The 19,296-nt window shown below is 40.8% G+C and overlaps 1 protein-coding gene across 1 annotated transcript; it reads left to right on the top strand.

Annotated features, from left to right (window-relative positions):
- The first annotated feature begins 122 nt into the window (after positions 1-122).
- On the top strand, positions 123-18,930 carry arfgap3 (ADP-ribosylation factor GTPase activating protein 3). The gene is made up of 16 exons (XM_080757467.1): positions 123-291; positions 2,142-2,260; positions 2,942-3,014; positions 4,057-4,188; positions 5,348-5,428; positions 7,214-7,316; positions 8,019-8,078; positions 8,511-8,557; positions 9,135-9,283; positions 10,069-10,206; positions 10,734-10,862; positions 12,640-12,774; positions 14,333-14,456; positions 15,186-15,273; positions 15,899-16,023; positions 16,197-18,930. The coding sequence occupies exons 1-16, from the start codon at positions 223-225 to the stop codon at positions 16,212-16,214; spliced, it is 1,590 nt and encodes a 529-aa protein (XP_080613593.1). The 5' UTR covers positions 123-222; the 3' UTR covers positions 16,215-18,930.
- The last annotated feature ends 366 nt before the right edge of the window (positions 18,931-19,296 follow it).

Genomic DNA, 19,296 nt, shown 5'->3' on the forward strand with positions numbered 1-19,296 from the left:
CCCTGCACCGAAACTGCATTTCCCAGAGAGCCTTGCTACAACAACATAGACACGTGCCAGCTCTTGGGCCAATCAGAGCTCAACATGCGTGTTGTTTTCCTACTGACGTGTCGCATTTCGGCTCTTTAGGCTAGCAGATAAAAAAAAGACAGCTGCTTTTCTGTGTGTTGGCGTGTTTGTGTGATCTATGATAAGGTGTTAACTAACAGGTACACTACAAACATGTCGGAACCCGCCAAGCAGGACATAGCCGCTATCTTCAAGAGACTGCGTGCCATCCCCACGAATAAGGTGAGCGGTTTTCATGGGATGAGATGTTTGACTGTCTGTCTGTTAACGAGGAAGTGAGTGGACTTCATCATGGACTTAATATTTGACACGTCAATGGTTTTGAGAGAGACTGAGCGGTGCAAGAAGAGAAGACCGATCGTCCACCTGTCCTACCCAGACGTTTAAAACATACTATATCACAGTGTAAATTCAAATCATCAGTGTTGAACGCTGTGAGTGTACATTTTAGGCTGCATTTACCAGCTCAGCCTTTTCGAGGCTCCACAGTCAATGCTAGCTCTGGTCCATACTGCTTCTATGATTCTGAGCTAAGTCAATGCTAGCTCTGGACTCCAGAGCCCTATGCCCTTTGCTCCCGTTGGTTAGAGCTATGGACCAGAGCTAAGTCAATGCAAGCAAAGCTATCAGGGCTTTGTGTCAAATATTTAATTTGTATTTAAAAACAACACAGTTGTATCCAAGGCGCCCCTATCTTTGGGGCAATTTTTCAAACTTTAAATAAAATGTTTATTTCTTAATCGGGATGTTAAGACTGTGAGGAAGAGGTGAAGTGAGGACGAGAGAGGTGCACTGCTCATAGCTCAACCACAGCACATTTTGCTCTTCTGTTTGGACTAGGCTATTTCATATATTAACTGTAAACTGTGTGTGTGTCTCTCTCTCTCTCTCTCTCTCTCTCTCTCTCTCTCTCTCTCTCTCTCACACACACACACACACACACACACACACACGATTTAATGCGTGAATTACATGAACCTAGCTCTAGCTGCCTTCACAGCACGCACTGCACTGTAGTCTGCAAAAACAGCTGCTTAACATTTGGTTCTCAATCTCAACTAGCCGCAAGCAAATAATATGCTGTGATGCTATATCTATCTACCATTTATACTTGGTTGCGTGCTGGGTGCCTTGCCAGTAAATAGTAGATCTACAAGCTCACGGTGAGCAATGTGTGCTTTTACCGCATTCAATGCAACACCAACAGCACGCAACTAAGTGTAAATTAGACTTTATTACACAAATATAATATATATATATATTGACTTCACTGACTAATATAATTATGTACAGATCCTGCCACCATGACAGGACCATTTCGTTCTGTGCTTTAATGGAATGACGATAAACTCCTTGAACGTGGCCATGTGACCTAATGCCATGTTTAAACAGTAAAGTATTTTTGCAGTGTTTGTAAAGTAACAGCTGGGGTCTCTCTAAATCTCGTTGTAAACAGAAAATAGGTTTTCAGGTCAGCATAAACATTTTTTTTAATCAAATTGTAAGATGATAAAGATGTGTCTCTCCTGACTTGCTGCATTTGGCAACCCACCTGAAAATGTATTTTCTGTTTATTAAAGATCTGGAGAGACGTTTACTGAATAAACATCTGAATATAGAGCTTTAGCGTTTTAACAGAATACCCCTTTGTTTATCACTTGCACTACCTTGCAATGGATCAGTTTATCACAGCCTACAATTCAAAATCAATGTCATATCGGGGTCCCTGGGACCGAATCATTTGAAAATCCATAGCATATAACAAGTCCGTTTGGGAGTCTGTACTCTGTAACATGGTTGTATAGTGTGTCTGAGACCTACAGTATTTCTGAAAGCATATAGAAAGTTTGATTTGGGTTACGTTTTTCAATTTGAAGTCGTTCCACAATTGCGCAAAATAGTTGGATGTACATCAATAATGAACACTATAGGGTTTGCAAACCCTATAGCGTTCATTATCATCATATACAGTATATTGTCTTAGAGAACAGTGTTATTTTTGCCCTTTAGTTTTTGTTTGTATGTTTGTTTGTTGGATAACTTGTCTAATTAGAGCTTTCATTGTTCCGTAGGCTTGTTTCGACTGCTCCTCTAAGAACCCTAGCTGGGCCAGTATCACCTATGGAGTGTTTCTATGTATTGACTGTTCAGGGACTCACAGGTCTCTGGGAGTTCATCTGTCCTTCATCAGGTAACTAGCGACGTCTTCTGATTGCTAAACACACAGTTGGGTCATTGGCAGTTCATTTATTATAGTGGACTGTCCATTTGGACTGCAACTGTTAATCGAATCAATTTAATCACTTATTTACATTTCTTTGTTTAAATAAAAATTGATTTTGTGGTGGAATTGAATTTCTTTCTTAGTCAATTCTAAACAATCTATTAATATAAAGGTGTAGATAATCGTTAGTTGTAGCCCTACTGTAGCTGTCTATTTTAGTGTTTGCCCATTAAGATCAGAAGACCCGATTCTACAAATGTCTTCTACAAAACGTATCAGTGGTGCTCAAACTTTTTCATGTCGGACCCCAGAATTATCGGTATTTGGCCATGGACCCCCATCTGAAAATATTTTGTTCCAGGGACTCCCCACCCCAGAAGCAAATATTTGAGTTAAATATGTTCGCTGTGAAAGAATATATTTGCCTGTTTGGTACTGAGTGTACAGCATTGGATTCAAAGATTTGCAAAAATACAGTGCCGCACTACGAGTTTGTAGATCTGCTATTTTTCAACAGCTAAAGTTTAAAATGATGGTTTAAGTGGTTGAAAGCTAAGGTGACCCATATGCATTCCAGGTCTTAATGGTTTGAAACATTTCAGATGACATCTTCCTTGGTCATGTCCTAAGATTTGATGTTTCACACAGGTCCACAGAACTGGACTCTAACTGGTCCTGGTTCCAGTTGAGGTGTATGCAAGTTGGGGGCAATGCCACTGGGGTGAGTATACGTACATACTGTAACCTGTCAAAATAACAGGACTTTCACGATTACAAATTGAAGTTGGCAATTCATTGTCACAGAAATAATTGCGATTTTTAAATGATTTCATTGCGTTTTTGGCATTGTACATTGAATAAAAACCTAGTGTGCCTTTCAGGCTTGGTAATAAAATAAATTCCACAGGGCAGATATGACAAATAAATATTTTATAATGTTATACTTAGCTGGCAATGTAAGATTGTTTTCAACGTGGAAACAATTTTGATGATTACCATACGGTAATAATTCTGATTACCGATATCTCAAATAATTGCAATTAGGTGATAAAAAATATCAGCTAGTTAACCACTTTAAACCATATCCCGTGAGCCAGGCTGTTGATTCCGTCATACAGTCTGGAGCGTGGAAGCTCTAAAAATGATCAAGCGATTAAGCGGATGTGGTGCCTCTTACTCACTTCCTTTTAACCTTTACAGTCGCACACATTTTTCTGAATATAAATCTAAGCATATAGCTTTCTGCTTGCTTAGCAGAAATGCATATTTTATAAGATATTTTCGTGAACGGAAAGGATGGACAGATTGTGGAATAGTTTTCTGGCTACACAACGCTAGCCCTACATTTTTCAAATTATTTTGGTTAGATTACGGTAGTCAAACTTGGGTCCTGATGAATGTGGAGTGCATTAACCCATTCTGACCGGGCACCCATTTTGGTGTTAGCATCATGTCGTGCTTTAGCTACTGAAAAATAGCAGATCTACAAGCTCATATTGCGCCACCGAGTGGCGCGATACGAGCTTGTAGGTCTGCTATTTTTGAAAAATTCGAAGAACGACTGACATTTTTAGATTCTGATCTCAGGTCAGAATGGGTTAATCAGATCAGTGTGTGTCCCGTGGAAACCTCGTATGAATCTGATCTCAGGTCAGAATGGGTTAAGACCTTGTCACTGTGCACACGTCTTGAAATGTGTTGTCGAATATCATTTGAGCTACTGCTGCAGTGAATGAATTGAATGGGTGTCTTCCTGTGGACAGAACGCATTTTTCAGCCAGCAGGGCTTTTCAAACGGCGCTGCCAACCTGAAGTACAACAGTCGAGCTGCCATGCTGTACCGGGAGAAGGTCAAGACTCTGGCCAACCAAGCCACCAGAAGTCACGGCACAGAGGTACGTTCTGTTGCCAGCAGTGGTGGAAGGTTCCTATAACGACAGTGGGTACCCGCCCGCCGGCCCGTAAGCGTGGAGATTACCCGGCGGTGTTGCTGCCCCTCCGCTCCCTCCCGGCTCATGGCTCTTTACAGACAGACCGACGGCACACAAACAGCAGCCTCTCCGCTGACCGTGTCAGTGTAGTGTTGCTGTAGCCCTGGTCCAGTGCTTACAGCGAGTCTCTCTAAGCACTGGACCAGGGCTAGTGTTGCTGCAGTTGTGTGAATGAACCGTGCGGTCACTGGAACAAAGCCACCGTATTAGCATTTGAATACATGTTCTGTGAACACCGTAAAGGTGTGTGCAGCCTTCAGTCAGTGGGTGCTATTTGGCTTACTATTGTGTCAGTGGGTGCTTTAGCCCTCAAGCACTCCTGGAGTTGACGCCGTTGGTTGCCAGTTCCACCTGGAACAACGTCCTTCCTGTACTTTAGAGTTAAATAAGTACCAAGTATATGTTTGTAAATGTTGTCATTATTTGTGTTTTGATAGTGACATACAAGTGAATAATGACGCAAGCATCATTTTCAGCAACTAGTGCAGTGCCCTTCATCAGTGTTAAACAAGATGTCTGTCTTTCTAAAGTTTCTATAAATGTGGTGTGTGGGTTGGTGGGCAGGGCGGTGCGGTGCTGAGTGGGAAGTAGGTTGTGTGTGTCTCTCTCTGAGTCCCTCTTATTCGTTTTTTTTTAAACCACTTATACTTTGTAGTAAGACAGTAATTATTTTTTGTAACCAATTTTTTCACCCGGTGCCAATTGCCTATGCTGTAATTCTGGGTGCTGCTCTCCCTCTGCCAACCTGGGGAGAGCCCCGAACTGAGCTCATGCTTACTTCAATGCATGAGGAGTGAGCACGCCGCTTCTTATCACCTGACAGGGGGGGGGGGAGTTTTCCCCATCCCAAGGAAGTTACACAGCAATCACAATGCACTACTAGTAGTATGCTATGTATGCTAATAATACCCCTTACTAACCCCATCCTAACTGTACGCAAAGCCACATAGTCGGAGTAATGGTATATCGGAATTATGGGCACTCCCCCTCATCTACTGTGTGCGTGTAATCCGTGTATGTGTTAATGTTGGACAGTCACTTATAACCTTCCTATTTCTTACAGTTATGGCTGGACAGTCAGGCCCCCCTGTCCCCAAAATCACTAGATGACAAGCAAGAGGACTTCTTCACCCTACACACAGAGGTGGGTGGGTTTCTTCACCCTACACACAGAGGTGGGTGGGTTTCTTCAGCCTACACACAGAGGTGTGTGTGGGTGGGTGTGTGTGTGTGTGTGTAATACGAGACGGCTCGCCCCTTTGCCAACTCGCCCCAAGCGGAGAAGATCGGTCGCCCCAAAGCCCGGAGATGTCGCCCCCGAGAGATTTCTACCTGTGCTTTTAAACAGAGAGAGAGAGATTTTTACATGTAGCTGTTATGTCTCACTGACAGCTGTTTGATTGTGCTGCGCTTGTTGCATATAACTGTGTTGCCTTTGTAATGATTGGGGGGATTATCTGGGATCGACTACTTCAGTCTTGACATACAACATGATGTGTGATGATATTGCTTTGCCTTGTTATTATGACTCTGAGTTTTGAAAGTAAAGAAGAGTTGTGTTTAAGCTGTGTCATGGTCCACTGATTCACAATAGTAGCCTACTTTTAAACAGAGAGAGAGAGAGATGTTTAGCACACCCTAGCCCGGAATGTGATTCAAAGTGGTAGAGTTACAGGAAATCAGTACAAAATAAACACACACACACACACACACAGCGGCCTTGTATGCATATACACATTTGACATAACACAGGACAAAAAAATAAAATACAGTGACATACATAGAAACATAAGGGCAGAGAGAAATTAAAGTTGTATCATTTGAGTACTTGCTCAACCACCTTATTTACTCTGTGTTGGTGTAGTTCAGGATCACTGGAACTATCTAGAAGATGTATATATATATCTTCATGATTTGAGTCATTTTCAAAAATCCACCTGTTGGTGGCACTGTAACTGGCCAATGTGAAAAGGGTGGGATATATTCCTCAGCCTAGTATGAAAGTCTGTGAAAGATTCCACGTAAATTGCACGCTGCCTTCATGATTTGAGTAATTTTCAAAAATCCACCTGTTGGTGGTGTTGTAAGTCTGTGAAAGATTTCACAGACTTCAGGTCCCCAGCTAAATCTTTAACTCTAACAAGTATACGAGATTTCCACGCTTTGGGGCGAGCTATCCACAGCTTGGGGCGAGCTGTCTTCACTTTTCGAAATTTCGGGACGAGCCGTCTTCACTTTTCGCGTGGGCGAGTTGGCAAAGGGGCGAGATGACCTGTTACACGTGTGTGTGTGTTAAGGCTGTCCCCGAACATTCGGGGTTCGAACCTTTGCTCGTTAGGGTTGGCAAAGGCATGCAAGGCGCATTTGCGCACCAACAGCTGAGACACTTATGTAGAGAAATCTGACAGGCATTCAATAGGAACTCAAATGTGATGGTAATGTCCTGTAAGTAGACTTAGAAATAAGCTGTAGCTGTAGGACAACTTAGATTCGCAATATAGTTATTTGTGTTTGTTGATGACATATATTAATATGTTATAATATGCTATGTTGATTAATTGAATACATAAGAGCACAATGCAAACAAGTCCCATTGTCCATTGTGTTATCCTTTTAGCCTAGAGATAGAGAGAGAGAGATAGATAGATAGAGTTTTTATTAACATACATCATAAGATGCCCAGCCCGCACGGGCTTACAAGACACTCACAAAATTGTACATATATAATAATACATATACGGGTACACAAATAGACAGTTACTCATGGATACATCGTTCTCCAACGTAACTGCCATGCCTTCTCTATGAATTTTCCAAAAACAAGGCTTAGCCTTAGTGTATTGAACCCTAGGGGCATAAGCATAATAATATAAGGTTTATATAAGTGAATTGCATGTTACAGTATGTGTTTGTGTTGCGTGCGTTTCAGGTTGTTCCTGAGATTCAGAACACGGCCCAGATGACTCTCAGCTCCCCTTCAGTAGAGAAGCCTCTTCCTGCCCAGTACACAGATGATAGAGAAGACAATAATGGTATAATAATGTTTTTGTTTAGTTTTTCTCCTTTTTTGTGTATTGTATTGTATTATATTGTATTGTATTGATTGTAGTTAGGACCCTCTCGAAAACGAGATAATGTATCTCAATGGGGTATTCCTAAATAAAGAATTTCAAACTAAACTACAGTGAATTATCAGTATATTGTACACCAGTCAGTGGTGACTGGTCACCAAACAGTGGTTTATCAGTATACTGTACACCAGTGATGTGCCGTGAGACAAGTCCAGGTGTGTCTTGAAATTGTATGGCAACCAGACATTATTATTGCAATATACAACTTTACAAAATGTTATGAATTATCTTTTTTCATTTACTCTGTGTGTGCCCATTTACCTATTACAAAAGAAAATTCAATTAACTACTTTATTTTTTATTTTGGACATGTCATAGGCAAAATAAATTTACATTATTCTTTTCCACGACTTTTCCAAAATAGTAAAAATAGCCGATCTACTGAAGCTCACAACATATCACATATGTTTTGAGCATGTAGACTTTCGTCATGAATAATAATACAGACTTGCCTTGAGATGTTTACTTTACTGCTTGGCCCTATTGACACACAGTTTGAAAACCACTGGTGTACAGCACAGCATGTCCAGTATTACAACTGCTGTTTGACCTGCCAAACCACATATAGACCATTAACCCTGTCTGTCTCTCGTCTCCTCTCAGGTAACCCAGAGGAAGGTCCCAATGTTGACATGCTGAGTGTTTCTCCGAAAGCTCATCCAGGTTCATTGAGGCATAATTATGCTGTATAACTTAAGACACAATAATACTGTATGATGACTGATCAAGAGGTCGGAAGAGGATAATATATAGTTCCATAGAAAAATCTCCTCAGTCAATTCTTGCACATACTTTTGGATTTAATTGTAAACTAAAGGGTCAGCATTTCGATCACAAGAACCTTTACTCAAGACCTCAAGTCTTGAGAAAAGGTCATTGTGACCGAGTCTATGCTGTTTGCTGTAGATGAAGTATAAAATAGGGTTTTTATGGACAAATATAAAAAGATGAACTATGGAGATGAAAGATTTTTGCCCGACAGTGACAATATATAAAGGTTTATAGTACTGTACACATACAGTACAGTTTGTAATGCATTTGTATGATGACTGCCACTGGCATGCTTTTGCTGTAACTGCTATTCATCTTCTCCAGAGGCGCCCTCTGTTCTGAAGAAGAAACCCGCTGGTACCAGGAAAACAGTACGTACTGCACGCTTTATTTGGCCTTGATTTGTGCCCATGTAGGCATTTTGTTCACATGCATTTAGAGTCAGAATTCCAGAGTACATCTTCTAAAGCAGTGGTTCTCTAAGTGGGGTCTGGGGACCCCCAGGGGTCCTTGAGGGAGTTCCAGGGGGTCCCCAGCTATGATGGATAGTTAAGAACCAAATTGACCCATCGATCTGTAACTCTGTGAGTGTACAAATGGAACCAAATGTTCAATTTGGTTCCATTTGTACACTCAGAGTTAAATTCCCATTGATTTTACAATATAAATTGGGGTCCCAGAGATAGAAATGCTATTAAATGGGTGTCTGTAGCCTAATGCATGTCGAACTGGGGGTACTGCTAGAGCCATACAAAATTACAAATCTTCTCTTATGGGGGTCCGCAGGCTACTAAGTCTCAATTTGGGGGTCCTTGGCATGAAAAAGTTTGAGAACCACTGTTCTAAAGTGTGTGTGTGTGTGTGTGTGTGTGTGTGTGTGTGTGTGTGTGTGTGTGTGTGTGTGTGTGTGTGTGTGTGTGTGTGTGTGTGTGTGTGTGTGTGTCCTAGCTGGGCTCTAAGAAGGGTGGCCTGGGAGCTCAGAAGGTGAGCAACCAGAGTTTCTCTGAGCTGCAGAAGAGAGCGGTGGCCGTGGACAAACAGAGGGAGAAGGACGACAACACTGCTGGCAGGACCCCTACTCAGTCTGATGAAGCCCTGTAAGACACCCTCACTGTTCTGATGAACCCATGTAACACACCCTCACTGTTCTGACGAACGCATGTAACACACCCTCACTGTTCTGATGAAGCCCTGTAACACCCTCACTGTTCTGATGAACCCATGTAACACACCCTCACTGTTCTGACGAACCCATGTAACACACACTCACTGTTCTGACGAACCCATGTAACACACCCTCACTGTTCTGACGAACGCATGTAACACACCCTCACTGTTCTGACGAACGCATGTAACACACACTCACTGTTCTGACGAACCCATGTAACACACCCTCACTGTTCTGACGAACGCATGTAACACACCCTCACTGTTCTGATGAAGCCCTGTAACACACCCTCACTGTTCTGATGAACCCATGTAACACACCCTCACTGTTCTGACGAACCCATGTAACACACACTCACTGTTCTGACGAACCCATGTAACACACACTCACTGTTCTGACGAACCCATGTAACACACTCACTGTTCTGACGAACCCATGTAACACACCCTCACTGTTCTGACGAACCCATGTAACACACACTCACTGTTCTGACATACTGTATGCATATTTGCCACGCTCCCATTGTGTATGGACCTTGACACAACCCTCACCGTTCCTTCAATAACGAAGGATGAATGAATGCCTTGTTCTTCTTGACATTTGTTAATTTTTCCAGACGTGTGTGTTTTGTCATTTTGTCGTGGCTCTCTGCTGACGCCACGCCATTGCTTGTTTTATTGCTTCTGACTACCCTTCCTTCCTTCCTCTCCTAAGTGCTCCTTCCCTGCGTCTGGCCTACAAGGATCTGGAAGATCAGAGGAAAAAACAAGAGAAGACGCTGAAGGGACTGGAGGGGAATAAGAATAAGAGGGAGCAGGCTGATCGACTAGGCATGGGCTTGAGTATGAGGAGGTACGATATCTGAACATAATAGAATTATAGAATAATGGTGGTGTAAATCTATTTCATACGACCTACAACTGTGGTTCCCAACTTCCCAGCCTTTTATGGATCAGGGCCCACTTGGAAATCTCCATAGCGTTTGCTTTTGACCACAATGGTTAAGTAGAGTTGATGCGTGCATTTTCAGGGGCATATTCATTTTGATAATCAATCGATTGTCGTGTGGCTTGGATCAAAGGAACTAACATAGTGTAGTTTAAGTTCCTCTTTTATTGGTATCACAATGAAAACCACATTTTCAAGCTTTTAAAGAAAAGAAAACACCATGATTATTAGTATTTTTTTCAGATTGTGAATCACTGATCCAGGAAACGTGTAGCACTGACTAGTTGGTAGTCTCTTTGAGCCTGTAGATCTGCTATTTTCACTATATATATATATTTTTTTTAATTTATTTTCTTCAGTGTGAAATTAATGTAATTTGAAAAATGTCTGTGTAACTCATTGGGTATGTCTGCCTCTCTGTCTCCCTCTAGTGGCATGTCTCACTCGTCGATGTCAGACATGCACACCATCCAACAGGATAAAGGGTCGCTTGCCAAGACTACAAAGGGGGGGCGCCGGTTCACCGATGTGGACGAGGATGAAGGCTCCTTCAGCTCCAGGTGAGGCGGAAAGCCTTCTGTCAGTGCAGGGGGTCATACACACACTTTGATTGATTGAATAGTTATAGTTTATTACAGAAATGTAAATACAAGCAACAAAGTACAGTCAAACACTCAGTCCAAAAGGGATAGCACCAACAACGTCCTTGCAGTCTTGTTTCCATTTAGGCCCTATGGCTATGCGATCAATTCATAGACATGACATGAAGAATAACAACAAGGACATCACAGGAAAAATAAAACACAGGGAGGGGGAAAAGGAAAGGGGGGGGTCGTTTCCTCTCCCTTGGCCCTGCTGAAAGGTGGATTTTCAGGCCTGTTTTAAAAGATGCAAGTGATCACATAGCAATGACAAAATATACTGTATATTGTCTCTGTCTGGTGGAAACCTCATTATCTTTGTTTCATGATTAAAAATAAATAAATGCGGATCTGCTGCTTTTGATGTTTTTGTTTGACGCAGTAGTATGATCAAATAGGGCATTCATTTATGAGAAAAGTATGGAAATAAGAGGTGTCTGCCAACTATCTTTTTTTTAAAGATACTAGAGCGTGCCTGTTGGAGCCTCTACAGCGGTGCATGTTGGGCACTGGCCTACTTGGAACGATGCAAGTGCCCCACCCAGATATTATGTCTGTGTCCCTTTTATGCCCATAGTTCTTGTATTGTCAGGAATGCCCAAATATGGAGTCCATTCAGGTGTCAGAATGTTGTCAGAACAGGCCAGCTCCATATATGGACACTGGACAGGGGCCCAGGCAGAGGCCTTTTGGGGGCGGTTCTGGACAACCGTGGGTCCGACCGACTCGACATCGGGCACGCCGCACTACACTCCCTGTCGTGGTGTGGAACGCGTGTCCTACATGACAGTAAATTGACAATTTAAGGACTTTTAAGATCTTTTATAAAGTAATAAGAAATGAAATGGGACATTTCTGCATCAAAAGGCATTTAAAAAGAAATGGCAGATCTACAAGTACACAGCGCCTCGCAACAGATAATATTTATCTGAGGAAACCGAGCCAAACTTGGTTTGGGTGTCGTGGCATAACAAGGCCAACCACTGGTCTAACACATCTGGCTATGTGAGATTATCTTTAGATGCTGTTTTACTATACTTTTTGGTAAATGCCTTAATACTTAATACTACCTCAGCACTGCTAAATTAGCAGCACAGAGGGCAAAAGGGGTCACAAGTTTAAATCTTGCTGTGATCATGGAGGGTGCAGAATCTCCTCTGCTGAAAGAGCACTGTGCCTGCAGTCCACACTGCCTGCTTTATGTACTAGGATGCATCATATCTCTAAACCATTTTAAGAACTTAAACTTGATGTTTAAGTTTGTTAATCACATATTGTACGTCTTGCGCAGCTATTATGCTAGTATTTTTTCCAGCAATGACAAACGGTTGTTTTGTACTTGGTGGTATTACTACGTGGTATTTTAGAGTTTGGGATTATCCTGGAATATAATTACAAAAAACAACTGCCTCAAAAAAAGGCCGACGAGGAAACAGGACGTACTTGAGCCTGATTTGTAGTCTCCTTTTTAAGAGCAATGTAGCAGTTATGGGGCGTCGCGTCGCTGCAAGTTTGGTTGTGCTAATGTCCACAATCTATAGCCTTCCATCCAACCCTAATTCTGTCTGTCAATCTGTTTTTTTGACTGGTTGATGGATAATCGATTGTAATAAAGGTATATTTAAAGCAATGGATATAGTTGAAGCAAATGGTATAATTCTTTACCTGAAACATTACTGTGGTCCCTGCTGTTTAGACTGATGTCCAGGTTCGATGAACAGACGGAAAGTGCAGATAAATGGGGCGACGGAGGTGATGGAGGCTGGAATGAGAGGAAGAAACCAGAGCCTGACTTCTTCGTGACCACCGCCATCACCCACCAGGAGGACAGGTAAGCTCACCATACACCAGTGGTGGTGGTGGAGGGGTCCCTGGATGATTAGCTTAATGTGTAACATATAAGTTTCTAAAGTTACAATTTAATGACTTTTATGACCATTAATACCAATTAAGTCAAAATGGCCACATTTGTGATGACGGCTGTTTTTAGCCCAAGGAGTGGTTTTTTTTGTGCAAAACTAATGCTTGGAATGGATTCAGAACCATGATGTTTGACACATCACATGCTACTTAAAAGGATCCCTGGCTAATAAGAAAAATATGCCCTAAAACATTATACTTCCTCTATAACTAAAATAATCTATTATATGATCTATGATCTATTATAATAAACGTAATAAACAAGAAATAACCAAACATTTAAGCAAATCTGATAACACAACATCAGTAAAAGGCAGGGGGAAACAAAAACGGGTATTTATAGGAATGCTGTTTGAAACCAATGGGATTTTAAACGTGGAAGGGAGTCGGTGAGGCAATTTTTTGGAAGCACATTCCAGAGCTTAGGTGCTCGGATGGCGAAGGCCCGATCACCCTTCGTGACATAGTTCGCAGTGCGAGTTTTTAGGAGCCCCTTGCCTGCGGACCTCAGGCTGCGAGGAGGGTCATGAGGGGGCTGGAGCTAGACGATTAAAATACTATTAAAATCAATTCTGTAAGTGACCGGAAGCCAGTGAAGCGACATCAGGACAGCGGTGATATGATCATGCTTTTTGATGTTGGTTAAAAGCCTAGCGGCTGCATTTTGCTCTAATTTTGCAAGCGGGAGAGTGATTTTGTAGGCAGGAATGCATTGGACTCAGGCAACAGCCCAGCTTTAATGATCTTAAATCCCTTTATTTTAGATTGTTTTGTAGTAATCGTACAACATAAACATTACAGAGACTTTAGTTGTGACTGTAAAATACTTTAAAACAGTTGGCATGTTGCACACATGCCTAAAATTTAAAACAATGTATTTCAAACTCCAGCTTGTCCCTCTCCAGGCTGCATTAACAGCACTCGAGCGCTCGGTTTCTGCCCCCTCAATATCGCAACTCTTCTATTAGATGGCTCTGGTCTACTCTAGACTCTAGACTAGCCCTATGGAATGTATGGAATGCATATGCTAATAAAAAACAACTTAATAGTTTCTAAGGAAAATATGAGCATCAAAGCAATATTTTAAATACTTTTTATTAGCACGTGCATTCCATAAATTCCATAGGGATGGACCACACATGTACATATGACACCATCAACTTGATACAGGAGCAGTTCCTATTGAGTGAAAGATTCTCTATTTATGAAAGAAATAAAATATTTAAGGTGTTTTTTGTTTTGTTTTTTAGTTATAAATGGCACGTATATTGTTTTAAGGCATATTTGTCTTATCTTATCAGCCAGGGATCCCTTTAACTAACATCAAGGTGTGCCCTTGATATTTTGAGTCAGTCTTCAGAGCCACATGGTTATTTCATGTTTTTAAAGTGTGTTTTAAAGGGCTGTCCTGTTGCATTTCAAACCTCTATAACGGTTTGGGTGTGTGTGTTTGTGTTTGTGACGTTCAGGCCAGCCCGGCGCAGGCCCGACCCGGAGGTCGTGTCAGACACAGGGGAAGCCCAGAAGAAGTTTGGAGGTGACGTCAAGGCCATCTCCTCTGACATGTACTTTGGCAAACAAGATCATTCTGAGGTAGGCGTGTGTAATCTTGAATACAATCAATCAAGTGAAAGTGTACTTTTAGATTATTTGCCATATTGCCAAGTTTGTCATTTGTTTTACTGCGCTGTGGCTCTGTAGGAAGGTGAGCCTTTCTGTCAGATCTAATCTCACCAAATTTCTTGTCACAATTACCAGTAGGATTCAGAAGTACCTCCACTAATTTAATTTGGATAATGGAAATCAAAGGAGCTCTGTACGGGCTGAAACCCTGCCTAAATTTGTAGCCTGTGTATACAGGCCAGGGTTTGCTTTTAAGACCGTTTTAACATTGGCCAAACTCTCAAATATTAGGTATAAAGAGATGCAATGCCTCAAGTTGAGACATTAAAAGGTCTTGTCGGGATTGGGCGTCCCCAGTTCAAATATGATTATTTTGGGGGTTGCAGCCTGAAAAGGTTGAGATGCCGGGCTAGCCACATGAAGTCTATTTTTAATTTTATTTATTTATACGTTTAATTAACAGGAACAATACCAATACATGAAACCATTGTATTGTATATGTAGCCGAGACTAATTTGCAACCCCAGTCCCCGGTTAGGCTTTTCTATATATCTAGTTTATCTACCTAATAAAAACAATCCTTTCCAAAAATCACATGCAAGAATCTAAAGTACAAAAGCAATCTCTATACACTGACCGTCTGACCTATAAAATTAATCTTGAGAAAAGAAATGAAGAAATATCTCTTGTGTTTTCCAGTATGAGGCGAAGACTAGACTGGAGAGATTTTCTGGGAGTTCTGCTATAAGTTCAGCGGATCTGTTCGATGACCCAAAGAAACAACCCGGTATGGAAACATCATTCATATGGCACCATTCAGTACAAGTGTCGGGGGGGCTTACAGAAGTTGTCCTCAAATCGCATTCATGTGGAATTGTCCTGGATATTGTGAAAAATGTTCCATTGAAATATTATACTGTATCAGAAAACCTTTTGTTTAATTGAAAAAAGTCACAAAGTATGGCTTTACGTTTTTTATAATAATCGTATTATCAATACAATCTTACTGTTTGCCAATATCTTGAAGAGCCCACTTGAAATTAACCTGACTCCGCCAGATTGCGGCAGTATTTAGTTCACAAGTTCCTCCTACCTTGATCTGGTCTCTCTCAAGCAGAAACGATGAACCGGAAGCAGCGGGACAAAAATCTGATCTCTCCATAATCATTTCGAGTTGTATTCTTGTTAGCTTGTGTTTACATTTGCGACGTGTCACAGCTACAATACGTCACCAGTCTCGCGTTGATCCCGCCTCTAGTGGCCGCATATCGCTCCAATCAGATACATCGTCTCTGCCAGAGAGAGTCCAGATGGGAAGCAGGAGGAACTCAATGCTGCCACCAGCTGGCGGAGTCAGGTTAACTTGCAATATCCTTCGGCTACAACGTGAATTGTTCTGTCTGCTTGCACAGCGGGTTCCTACCGTCTGTCCAACGTCCTGCCCAACGCCCCGGACATGTCCCAGCTGAAACTAGGTGTGCGCTCCATGGCAGGAAAGCTGTCTGTCATGGCCAGTGGGGTCGTCACCTCCATCCAGGTGGGTCGGCGACACATATTCTGCACCAACACTTTATATATTATGATGAAATATGTGTAGATAAATTACAAGGTTTCTGCCCGACAACTATCGTACAACTTGGATAACGTTTTTGGCTAATTTGTGATTCTAAACGATGTCTTTTGACACTTTATTTTGCCATGTTTTTTCAGGATCATTACAGCACTTGAGGTTGAGGTTGTAACCTCTACCTCATCCTGCGTGAGACCGCTTCAGTGTGGGGCAGCGACACCATCTTTGGTAGAGAGACCCCGGGAGAGAGATTAAACTTTGCTGTGTTGGCCCACATTCTGTAGTAGGACAACGAAGGAAAAATAAATCTAGTGTGTATATTGGAGTTTTGTACTTTTGGATCTGTTAAAATAATATGTTATTTAGAATATTAACCACAGAAGCTTGTTTGAGTGAAGCTACTGATGGAAGCACAATATCTACAGTAGTAGTGTATTTTTCCTCTGTGGGTATAATGAAGGGTAACTGCCTTTAGGGAGAGCATTTAGAATGGACCATTTAATTTGCTTCGACGATATTTAGAAAACTAGGGAACATAAGGGTTCTGGTATAATCGTAGCGCTGGTGCGTTTGGCTTTTTGGTTTATTTTCATTATGTTTTGCCAGTTGATGAGTTCAGTTCCTGGGAGAAGTGCATTATATGCATTTAACTCTCATTTGTCTGGTTGATGAAAACAACTTGCCTGGAGATAGTTTGTTTTCCCCTCTATATACGCATGCACCTTAAAGATTTACGTTGTGTATTTATTTCTTGCACATTCCTATAGAAGTGTCCTTTATGTCCCCTAAAGTGCACTTACTGTATGTCTGTTTCAACACACAGGACCAATATATATAATTATATATAATTACAAGGCCTTTGTAGACCTGTGGTGTATTACATTATTATCTATTGACAGTAAAAAATAAAAAATAAAAAAACACAAAGTACTGATAATCCCTCATCTTAAAATAATGCCAATTTGCATTGTCTTAATATTAATGAGCATCAAACCCTTTCTTGACTGCAAGGTATCCTAGCAGTTTTCTTTTTTTTTTTAGATATAAATGACAAGAGAAACAGTGATTTAAATGTAGCTGGGAACAATTGGAAAGTCGTCCCATCTCTCCTAGGATGGTCATACAGTATGTGAAGCGGGTCATTTGCACTATTAAATTTAGTCAACTATTAAAATCACTTTGTTTGGTATCCAAAACATTTGAATGTTGTTACCAAGATAGCAGTGGAAGTGTTGTATATGATGATGTTGTTGTATGTGGTTTTGTTTGGCTCTAAAATAAGGAGACCTCTTAGCTTGGAATCTTTTATTTAGTGTTTCGGACAGTGCTGGATTCTTAACCACTTAAATCCCCATTGTACTTGGGAGTAGTTACCTGAAGTCTCCCTGGGCTCTATACTAGACTCCTGTTTTATTGCCAAATGTTCACCCCAGAATAGTGAAGTTAGGGTTCTTAAGTGTCCTTTTTTGTGGATATTCTGGAAAGGTAGGACTTTGTGTAAAGTAAAGCCTTGTTTATACTGTGTAAGCCAATCTATGGCTAATAGCTCTAGGCATTTATAGTATATACTCAATATATTGGCTCACTGAGCGTGACAGGCATTCCAAATTAGGTCAATGGATCAGAAACTTTGACTTTTTGTCTTCACTCACAGCTTTCAGACGAGACCACATTATAACTTGAAAGCACAGTTCCATTTTGAATGTAAGAAAAAGAGCTTGAAACTTTATTTAATGGCTGGACAGTCTGCTAAATATTGTCTTTATTAAAATGAAATGAAAAATAACTGAACCAGTCCTGGGACAAAGTTAGTACCACACAGCTGGCGCTATACATTTCAGATGCACATTTAACTAGCATTATTCATCTTCGCTGTCCGGTAGAAACCAAAATAGCAGATCTGCAAGTTCACAATGTGATGTGACAGGTCATTTCCACTGCTTTCATGCGACACTCGTATGTAGGGCATTAAATGTTTTAATATGGAGATAGATTTCTGCCATATATATATATATATATATGGGGTTAATAAATTGTGATCAGTTAGATCTGTCACTGTAAGCCTTAGAAGTTATACACACACGCTTAAATGCAATGAATATCATTGAGTGGTGCAGTTAACTTTGCACGGGGCAACTTTTGCTTGAATGTAATGTATTACAACTGAACCTTTACCAATGAATGGACAACACAACCTGTTTAGGCATACTGTAATGTTCATAGATATGTTTCAGTTTTTTTTGTTTTTTTTGTAAATATAGTGATATTATGTTGAAACAGCAGCCAGCATAGTCATCGCTGTCTGATGGAAACCTTGCATGTTCAAAAGTGTTACTTTTCAGAAAATAATACTTGTTGGTATATAAAGTCAGTCTTAACCACTTTCAACCTTGCTGCCCTATTTTGGCGAAACCTTTCAATTTCAAATATAGAACGAAATGGCAGTTCTACTGGGTCACAATGCAGCATAATGTGACATGTGAGCTTGCATCTGATCTGCTATTTTCACAAATTTTGTGTGCAACACTTTTGGGGGAAAACTTTTAATATGAAGATACAGGTTTCTGCATGGCTTGTACCGGTAATATGATTTTATTTATTTTTTTGTAAATAAAGCGCATCACCATATAGTGTTTAGAACACACAAATACAATGATAGCCTTCTAATCATCTCCCTCATTTAAAAAAAAGTAATTGCAGGTTTATTTGTTTCATAAATGGTATGATATATTTGCTTGCTTAAGGCTTTAGATTACTGTTAGGAAAAGGCTATTGATAATCTGATTTTGACCATTTTTGGACACTCAACATGTTATTACTTTTTTGGTATAAATATATATATCTTCAGATGCCAAATAAATGGCTTGAATATAATATTTTCTGGGTGTGAACTTTTCTTTATTTTGACACAAATTTCTCATTTCCATAACCATTGCCTGTTTCATGTCTACTTATTGCAGTGTTTTTTAGCTGGAGCAATAGCCTATAAATACCCTAAAATAAAAATCTATCTTCTTCTTTGACCAACAGTAACCCAATTTCAGCACCCTGTCGATTAACAGCAAACAGTGTTCAGGTGGGTCTAAATAAAAAACTAAATTTCTCTACAAATGCTGCCCAGTGCCCACCCAATCAGAAATGGTACATATTGGCTAAACATAAATAATCTATAACTTTTCATTGGGTGGGCTGGTCTGATTGACCTAACCCGACTCTGAGAGAGAGAGAGACGGCTCGCCC

The sequence above is a fragment of the Protomyctophum bolini genome (genome assembly GCF_963924005.1).
Source record: "Protomyctophum bolini genome assembly, chromosome: 23".
NCBI lineage: Eukaryota > Metazoa > Chordata > Actinopteri > Myctophiformes > Myctophidae > Protomyctophum > Protomyctophum bolini.